This window comes from Portunus trituberculatus, chromosome 28, assembly GCF_017591435.1.
Source record: "Portunus trituberculatus isolate SZX2019 chromosome 28, ASM1759143v1, whole genome shotgun sequence".
Taxonomy (NCBI): Eukaryota; Metazoa; Arthropoda; class Malacostraca; order Decapoda; family Portunidae; genus Portunus; species Portunus trituberculatus.
Window position 1 is genome coordinate 11,994,641 of NC_059282.1, and position 10,347 is coordinate 12,004,987.

General features: G+C 47.7%; 1 protein-coding gene across 1 annotated transcript; it reads left to right on the top strand.

The window, feature by feature from the left end:
- Positions 1-2,679: 2,679 nt before the first annotated feature.
- LOC123510019 lies at positions 2,680-9,817 on the top strand. The gene is made up of 4 exons (XM_045264711.1): positions 2,680-5,775; positions 6,282-7,666; positions 8,130-8,759; positions 9,018-9,817. The coding sequence occupies exons 1-4, from the start codon at positions 3,114-3,116 to the stop codon at positions 9,258-9,260; spliced, it is 4,920 nt and encodes a 1,639-aa protein (XP_045120646.1). The 5' UTR covers positions 2,680-3,113; the 3' UTR covers positions 9,261-9,817.
- The last annotated feature ends 530 nt before the right edge of the window (positions 9,818-10,347 follow it).

Genomic DNA, 10,347 nt, shown 5'->3' on the forward strand with positions numbered 1-10,347 from the left:
TAGAATATAAAAAAGATGACTGTGGTGAGAATTTAATGAAAGTTGAAAATATTGAGAGAAATGTGGTTAAGGTGAAAAAGGATTTGTGGGAAAGAAAAACTAAAGAGCAAGAGAATATAATGACTAAACCAAAGGCTGGTGCCAGGATCGTGGTCCTTGTGCCCAAGAGTGTGACGATGTCGGCAGACGAACACTCACAGGAACAACAGCTGGCAATTATGCCAAAAGATGGGAATGGAAAGGAGGTGGATGTGGTGAAGAGAAAAGGTAGCTGGAAGGAAATGGAAGATACGGATGAATATGAAAAGCAGGAGGGTAGTGTAGCGCGAGATGTTGTACGCCGCTGTCCGAGTATCAGGATGATTGAGAAGGGCATCGTACGGGCTCGAGCAGACCAATTAGAGGAAGAACTTCTCCCATTAGAAGACAGCTCTCTGGATCAGGTGGTCTTGCCTAGAGAAGAGAGGAAAGGAAAGACAGCTCCGCTAAATCTGCGAAGCAGCAAACGAAAATTGATTTATCGAAAGTCTAAGAAGAAAAGAGGAAAAGGAAGTATCAGGTTAAAGAAAAACAAAAGTTTTCGCCAAATGAGCGTCAAAATCAAAGACGGTACTGTTGTGGAACTGAGGCTTTTATGGGAAGCGCTAGAGAAGGCTAAAAAAAAGGAGTCTCGTGTCAGTAGGACTCGACTTCATTCCTGCAAGCTGATGGCAACTTCAACGGCCACCGAAAGCGGAGGCAGAGACACAACGTGCAGAGAAACTTCAAAGGGGGACGTCGCCGTCGCCGGTGCCGAAGAACCGCCGGTGCTCGAGCCTCCTCAGTCCTCTGAGGACGTAGAAGACAGGGACGTAGTTCGACACGACGAGCCGCTTGCTGAGCCAGACATTGAGGCAGGTTTGGTTCAAAGTACCAAGCAGGTTTGGCTCAAGCTGGCGACGACGGGAATTCTGAGTGGGGAGAGTGTCCTCAGGAGCTGTGTGAGAGCCCATAAGAATAAACGATCACCATTGAGGATGATTGAGGCGCAAACAGAACTCAATGAAGTCTCAACTTCAGAGCACCGGAGCCTCGGAATCCCAGATGGGGCCGTTTTTCTCGGAAAGGAAAAATGGAAAACCTCACTGGGGCAGTCAGAATCAGAAAAGGATTTCTACCACTGGAAAAAGTCAAGAACGCTGCTCAGTTCCCAGGAAAACATCAGATCAAGTGTTAATAGCGTTTTGACCCTTCCTGGATTGTCAGAAAGAACTATGAGTAAAAATATTTCTTTAAAAGAAAAAGGAAACGAGAAGCCCATACCGCGAGTATCAAGTTTGGAAGACATAAGAGCGGGACGGGTGGAAACATGTCGCGACTTCTGGGAAGCAGGTGAGAAGAAAATTTCTGACACTAACATGAAAAATGATGCCATGCAAGTCTCCGAATCTATAGAAAAGAGTCCCACCTTTAGGAGCATTGGGAAAGGAAGGGTACAGAGTGGCAAAGATAAGTGGGAAGTTAAACATTTAGCGGAGAAGACACTTGCTGCCGAGGAAAGTCTAGAATCTAAAGGAATTCCGCGAGCTGTGCACAGGAACCGAATGTTTATAGATTCACCATTTACTTCAATCGCCAATAAGGAATCAGATCGAAAGGATGACATAATTGATAAATCTGAGGATTCTTCCAATGAATGGATTAAAAGCAGCCATTTTACGACCACATCACAGATGCGGGAGACGCAACAGGTTGCAGCTTTTTCCCAGTCCCTCCCTTGTCCAAATGATGGTAACCAGGTCAGTGTGGACAGGCAGGAGCCTTCCTTGGAAAATGAATACCCACAGGATGACGGTCAGAGTATCACAGATGATATACAAGAAGGAACTGTGCGGGAAGGTAAGAGAGTGTGGGAAGAACTGACAACGAAACCCAACAAGTTCAGTGAATGGCGGAGAACTCGGGACGAGACTCGGAACGCTTCTGGTTGGATGGCTGGCCAGGATCCCAAGGTGTTACCAAAAACTTATGTGAAAGCGAAAGGTGAAATTTTAAGGAGTGATTCGGAGAAGTGCGAATTGTCGGAAACTGAATCTGCTGTACTGAATGACGATGATGTGACATCATCAACGATAGGGGCATGGGAGAATGACGGGCTAAGCTTAGTCTCTGCGGCTGTCGTGGAGCCCGCCCACGCACAAGCTCTTTTCGGGAAGTTGAATGACATGAAGTTCAGTTCGGTAGAGGTAGAGTGTGGAAGTGATGCTGTCAGCCTTCCTGGATCTTTGGCATCTGAAGATGAGGTTGACATGACCACAGCCAGCGAGAGGTCACTGCCTGACACTCTAGGCATCGCTGCCTGGCGTGGAGCAGCTCGGCCGTCAGGGAGTGTAGAATTGCTAAAGTGGAAACTGAGCCCCAAACTAATGCTTATTGAGGAGGACGAGAAGATGGCGACAGAAAAAGCAGATTACCAACACGACTTTGTAAACGAGATGCAGGAAGATCTGGAATGTGCTAAGCGCGAAGATAAGAAGCAGAAAAAAATAGAGAAAATAGAGAACAAGGTAATGAAAAAAGAGGAAAATTATGAAGTCGTAGAGAAGAAGGAAAAAGAAAGAAAACTAAAGGAGGAGGAGGAAGAAGAAGAAGAAGAAGAAGAAGAAGAAGAAGAAGAAGAAGAAGAAAAAGAACAAGAACAAGAAGAACAAGAACAAGAAGAACAAGAAGAACAAGAAGAACAAGAAGAAGAAGAAGAAGAAGAAGAAGTAAAGAATGAGGAGGAAGAGACGCAGCAAAAACAGCAGCAGCAGCAGCAGCAGCAACTGGAGTTGGAAGAGAAGACGAATCCACTTCAGGAAAGGGTAAAGGATAAACAGAAAGGATCATCTCTGATAAAGAGTTTGGTAGAGGATATCGAAACTGGAGGTGATACTGATGACGACAGCACAGGAAAACAGGGCTACTTAGAGGCAACTCCTGTTATAGATGAGGTGCGACTCTTTAAAGCTCCCAACCTTAGCTATGAAGAAAGTGATGGCATAAACCAGGAGCATGAGTCGGCAGACTCCACAACGGGCTCACTCCCCATAAATAGTTCCCTCGAGGCTAACAAGAAGGCGTTTTGTGAAGCCATGCTATCAGAGACTGACGCCAGTCTAGACGAACTTTCTGCTTATGAGGATGATGATGAGGAGGAGAACGACACCCCTCCCGCCTTGCCCACAGCCAGTCCTCCACGCACTTCTGGAGCGTCACAGTTCTTGCACTCATCTTTGAAGAACTGCGAGGACATAATATCTTGGGATAACGATGAGCACATGTGGATAAGCAAGGATACCTCGTGTTCTGCAGAAGAGGTAATGGAAATCTTTAATGTTACACACGACACAGCTACAACACTTGCTGCAGGAATTTCGCCTCGTGTCTCGGAAATTGTAGAAGCCAAAGAATCTCCTCAGAATCACTGGGAATATTCTGCATCGCCGCGCCCATCAGTTCTTATCGAGCGTCCTTACACCCTCTCTGAAGATATAATGAAAGTCAACAATTTTGCTGCCAAGCTTCAGGCTGAGCCTCTGAAGATGAAAATTGATAATGAAGAAAAAGAGACTGAGGAAATTTTCTTGGAAAAGAAAATTATGAATTTAAGCGGAGGCTCAAAAGACAGCAACAGCCATCTGGTGGCAGCTAAGAAGACCTACTGGGACAATCTCATCGCTGAGAAGGAACAGAGTGAGATAAAGAGTAAGGACAAAGTACAAAGCAGTGAAGGAAGGAAAGAGAAAATTCAAAAGGTTGAGTACAAAGATGCCGAAACTGTGGTACAGGCAATCACTCCCTTATCCTCATCCATGAGAGTTGCGGTTAAGAGAGAATTATTCTCCCATCCACCAGTAGACTCTGAGTCCAGCAAGACTCCCTCACGAGGTAAACAAGTAAGTGGCGCTATCACCAGCAAGCAAAAGGCTTACCACGATCAGAAAAAGCTAAAGAATGACAATGATAAAGAAAAAAATGAAAAACAAGCAGCACTAGGCTCATCTTTTGCACCTAAAAGTCCCTCACCAGTTCCCCTCGTGAAGGAAAGTGCATCCGCTATTGTCGAAGATGCAGTATTAGTCAACGATGAAAACCTGAAAAGAAATATTGTGGCAGAAAAGAAAGGTTTCTGGGACGATTTCATATTTAAGCGGGAAGAAGAGTTTAAGAAGGTATCTGCCATTGAGACACAGAGACTTGTAGTTAGAAAGGACAACAAGAGAGGTCGAAGTGAGGCTGAAATTGAGATTGAGGCACTGGCCAACGCAGCAGTTCCTGAGGAAGCAGCGAGAGAAACGACATCCCTTGGTCGCACGTTAAGCATCACTATTAAGAGAGGGACCGTTAAGGCAAGTCAAACCAAGTATGAGACACAAGTTGAAGATGAGTATTCTAAGTGGAAGAGGACGAAAGTCCAATGGCAGAAAAAACCTGCAGAGGAGACAAAACTTCCTCAACCACTGTGCTTGCCAGGTCTAAAAGTTTCCACCAACACAGCTAACACTGGTATAAAAGGCTGCCTGGCTCAGGATATACAGCAGAAGCCAGGGAGCCTTATCCGGAGCCCCATCAAGGTCAAAGCTACAAGAAGGACGAGAGTACCCGCATCCAAGCCACAAGATGAACTCGACACTTCAGATGAAGAGGATGCTGGTAAAACCAGAGTGAAGCGGAGGACAAGTATTGAGATTCAGAGTGGGTTGGTACAGAAGTGCCGTTCACAATGGGAGACTAACACGGCAAGGACAGGCTACTGGACATGGAAGAGGCAGAAAGTGTCACCAGCCAAAGGCAAGGTAGTTTCGCAACACATCTGCACCCTCTCCCAGAGGAAGGCAATTGGGAAGGTGCCCTTGAGGAGCACGTCTCCTCTCTCCCCAAGACGGTCTTCACCTAGTCACCAACACACCCTCAGCCCTTCTTCCAGCCCGTCCAGACTTACCCCAGAACGAGCCTCTGCCTACGGCCAAACAGTCGGGTTACCCGTGCAGAAAGGTAGAGACTACTGGGAACAAGACCAGTCCAGAACACCAACCCCTTCTCCACCAGTTGAGATCCCTAAGAGGCCTCTCACCCCGGACGAGGCACACCATTACCTGAGCAGCATGCGTGGCAAGGTGGCACAGCAAAGGCGAAGATTTGACAGTCTGGGCAGTGTTATTAGTTCCAGCAGTGCTGGAAGTTTGGACAGTCTGGATAACATTCTAGAACCCCGAGGCAGCGATAACATCCCTGTGAGCCTTCACACAAGTGAACAACAGCTGCCTGTGGTTCCAGGAAGGCGTAGCACTGCCTCCTCGTCCGGTATGGTGGGTCGCCAGAGGACGCTGTGGGAGAACAAGACCAAGGTCATGCCACCGATGGGAAGTAAAACAAGTCCCATTAATGCCAAGAGGAGAGTACTGGAGCGCCGCCACTCAGCTGAGGTGCTACCTGTGGTAGGAGTGGAGGGCAAGGCTGAGGGTGAGGACGAGGGAGAGGAGGATGTGAGGGCACTGCAGGAGGAACAGGAGAGACGGACGATCCTCTACGTTCTCCATAATACGGTGGAGGGTGAACTACTCCTGGAAACATTCACTGACTTCGACCAGGACTCTCGACGGACCCTCACCGAGTCAGGCCATGATGTCACACAAGGGCATGAACTTCCCAAAGACGGGTTGCTTCGCCCACCGCAGCCTGCCAACAGGAGGAAGAAACGAATGGAGGCAAGCACAGGACGCCCGGTGGACCGGCAGGGAATAGACCGTACAGGTGAGTTACACACACACACACACACACACACACACACACACACACACACACACACACACACACACACACACACACACTGTGTTGTGTGGTGTGGTTTTAGTTCAAACCGAAGATCAGTCTATGAGCTCTGAGCTCGCTCCATAATTGGGAGGGCTGGCTGGGTGACCAGCAGGCGGCCGACCGACCGATGAACACACACACACACACACACACACACACACACACACACACACACACACACACACACACACACACACACACACACACACACACACACACACACACACACACACACACACATTCTCACTCCTATAACAAGTGATAATGAGGGTAATGTTATAATGATAATTATAATGACAAAAATAGTGACGATGATGATTAACGATGCATACATGTTCTGTTAGAGTAAATGTTAACAAAAGATAATAATGAAAACTGCAATAGTGTCCTCACTCCTGGCCGTGGTAAAAGGCATTTCAGCTCATGATGCCTTTCTTCATCAACAGATAAAGGGCTGTGTCCCACTGTGCCCAACCTGCCACTCCTACTTGCTCCCACAGCCCCCGTCCAACCAGATGTTGTGGACGATGGGTATCTGAAGTACAAACATAACTTCGCGTCTGCTAGGCAACTGTTTGAGACAGGGATGAGGGAGATAGGGTCAGACTTTCGTCCTCACAAAGAAACAGGCAGTGTGAAAGTCACTAATGCTGACAGTTTGGCCACGATTGCATCCAGTGGAGACCTTACGGCAACTCAAGGCAGTCCTGCCTCCTTAACGCCACCGCCGTCCCCATCCGACACCGGATCGCTCTCACTCCAGACATCCCAAAACATTCCTGACTCCTTGACGCCCTCCACGACCCCTACCACCCCTATTCATCAACAGCATCTTGGGCCGCCTCTTGAAGTTGGCTTTGTCTGGGAAGCTGAGACCCAGACAGAACCTTACACTGAGGAGGCTGTGTTTCCTAGGACTGTGCTGGTGAACACGGGCTGCCAGACAGATGATGAGGGGGATGAGGGATTCCACAGCAATTTGCAGCAACAGCCTCATCCCAGGATGACTCGGACACCCAGCCCTGTGAAAGACCAGGAAATTCAAGTGATAGAGGAGGATTTAGTGAATCCCCTGAAGCGACTTTTGTCTCAGAAAACACGCAAATATGACCTTCTCGAGATGCCGCTCCTCAAGCGTCGCATCTACCAGCGCCGCAGCGGCTTTACCCACCAGAGGCGCCGCACTCTGTCTGCCTCAGATATGCCGTGTCACCAACACTGGGATGCACCAGGTGTATCAGAGCCTTGGAGTGGTCCAGAAGTAGCGACGGTTTCGGGCATGACAGAAATTATGCCCCCGTGGTGCAAGCCAGAATGGGCAACAGCATGGAGTGGATCCATAGGGCCATGGGACAAGCCAGAGGATGCTGCAGAATGGAGTGGACCGAAAGTGGCGATGGCATTGAACAGGCTGAAAATTATGTCTCCACACTGGAATCCAGAAGGAACAGCGACGTGGTATGGACCGAAGGTGGCGTGTGACAGGTCTGAGATGGCGTGGGACACGCCCGAGATGGTACAGGACACCCCCGAGATGGTGTGGGGTACGCCCGAGGTGACGTGGGGCAAGCCCGAGGTACCGTTGCCCCAGTACCTTGACGCCTCCCCACCCAATAGCGGCACCTTTGGCCTCACGGACTCCTCCTCCCTGGTGGCCTCGCTAAGGGACCTTGGTCAAGACCTGCCCTCAGCTTATCCAGATGCTCTTCCACAAGACGACCTCGCAGATCTCGATCCGGACAACTTCTCATTCTTCCCCGAGAACGAAATAAGGCGTCTCGCACTACGGCATGCGCCTGGAAGTATGGTAGCGGCTCTGAATTCTTCCCCGGTGCGTGTCTGTAGAAATACCGGCTGAGACACGCTGGTTTCCATCCTAACCCTTCTCCAGCGCCTATAGCCTCTTAGACAAAGTTAGTCTGGTAGCATGTATAATGCACTCAGGGACCAACCTTCAGGTGTACAGCTAGCCGCCGTAGTGCAACTGACATATTTGAGACTCTATCTGCAGGGGGAAAAACAAACCTCTCCCGGCCTCTGCCACTATTCCTGTCATGTTTTGCATCTGCTGCAGTCAGTTTCCTTCTGAGTGAAATCCAAGCATTGAATAATTCAGTATTATGGTGTGCAATTGTAGCATTCCAGTGCCTCGGTGATCACGTTCACTGTTTAGTCATTGTGCAAAAGTGCATTTCAGGAGCTGAAGGTGAATTGTGCTGTAGTGTGTGTGTGTGTGTGTGTGTGTGTGTGTGTGTGTGTGTGTGTGGTGATGCACAGCCTGCTCTCCTCCACAGGTGATCCAGACTCTGAGCGGCTGCTACACGGGCGAGTTTCCCCACTTACCTGTACCTGGGACGGGGAGGACCTATTCTCTCCAAGGCGGCAGAAAAGACCTCATCTCTCTCAAAGACCTGCGTCGCCAAGCGTGTCCCCACGTCACTTTGGCGCCCCCACACAACTCTGACGACGAGGACTCTCCTGTGCGGATTGTCCCGTCTCCTCCCCTTCCCGCTGATCCTCCCACACACCAGTCGAAGGGTCTCTTATATAGCCCTACGAGAAGCCTCTTGCGTACTAGCAGTGAGAGCCTGGTTTCTTCGGCAGAGGGCGAGGCTGAGGTCTGTTGGAGAACTGGCGGGGATGCCTCTGGTCACCTTACACGACCGGAGATGGAAGTGGAGGCGGGAAGCAAAGTGACGGGTGACTTGAACTCCCAAACAGAACGGCGACAGCGAGAAAAAACAGAGGAAGTTAATAGCAGCGACGGAAAAGAAGAGGAAGTTACAGACAGTGAAGAGATCATTACCAAGCAAGACGTGGAGATGTGGAGTGGCTGCCGAGCATATGGAGAAGGTCTGCAGTGGGGTACTGTGCATGAAGCCAACGCCTTTATAATAGACACTTCAGAGGCTGAGTCTGGGGAGGTGAGTGACAAATGACTAAGACGTAATTATTATCATAAAAGACCAACTAAAATAACTAAAGGGACTAACTTCATGATGATTAGCTCTCATTTTGTTGATTTTACCTTGTGTTTTGGTACATTTGTTATTCTAACAAGCAAATGATTGACTTGGCTTCATGGTAAGATTTCTTATTTCATGATTAAATGGAATGAGTATTTCCTTGTCCTTATTTGAGGCAATGCCACCATCGCTCCCTTACCGTCTCGTGGTCTGCAGATCCGTGTTAGCGTCGAGGTCCGAGGGAGGGCACTGTGTCTGCCACGGAAGTATACCAGACTGAGGGACAAGTTGATGGGGTGTATCAGGTGTTCTTCTGGGTTACTTGCCCGGCCACCTACTACATCTCCATCACCTGGGCGGGGCAACACCTCGCTGGCAGCCCCTTCACATGTGAGGTGCAGGCGTGAAGGCTGCACACACTACACACAATCGTCTTACATGCAGTTTCATAATGTGTAATTCACCTCACCTCGGTCGCCTGTTGGTCACCCAGCCAATCTTCCCCATTACGGAGCGAGCTCAGAGCTCATAGACCGATCTAGAGCTCATGTGTGTGTGTGTGTGTGTGTGTGTGTGTGTGTGTGTGTGTGTGTGTGTGTGTGTGCGTAAGACGCCCACTGTATCTCATATATGCTTCTATTGAGTGTCAATGCAGCGAGCATCTCTTTATTTTTCTGAAAGACACCTGGCCATAACCCCGCCAGCTCAGGACGGACATCAGCTGCCAGGTTTCCGAGTGATGTCTGAGGAAGTGAGACCGCCATACATCCACCGAGAGAAGGCACAGGACAGCTTCCAGTGACATGAGCAAATGTGTATATGTGTAGCAATGAATGACGCGACATGTAAGAAGAAGCTTCTTCTCCACCTGTTGGTATGTAAGACTCTTACATAGTGAAAGACAACGAAGATAACAAAGTCCACAAGTACTTGTATCTATTCATATCCGAGGCCAACATAGTTGTCCAGTATTATACATACATACATACAAATGGAATATATATATATATATATATATATATATATATATATATATATATATATATATATATATATATATATATATATATATATATATATATATATATATATATATATATATATATATATATATATATATATATATATATATATATATATATTCCATTTTCTTATTTTCTTCTATCGTCCTTACATATTCAAGCTTAATTTTGTAATTCTAGTCACATATCTATGGTGCATATGTATTTTTAATTTTTATTTTTATGCCAAAGAACATGTTTAGTTGTCCTAGGTGTTTTTCTTATGCCTTCGTCATTGATTTGAGTGATTGAGTAACACTAGTTTAGTCCCTGGGAGATCCATGCCGTCGCCTGCCTTTCTCATACTGGAAAAGAAATTACGGAAATTAGTCTACCAACCAAAAAGCAATTCATAGTGATATATCACTGCTTTGGTAGAGATATTCGAAAGACATACTACGAGACTTCGAGGCAACGAGCCAAACTGCTGAAGCGTAAGTTCAAGAACAATTATTGAACAAGGCACGTTTTTTCGAAGCGCGGAC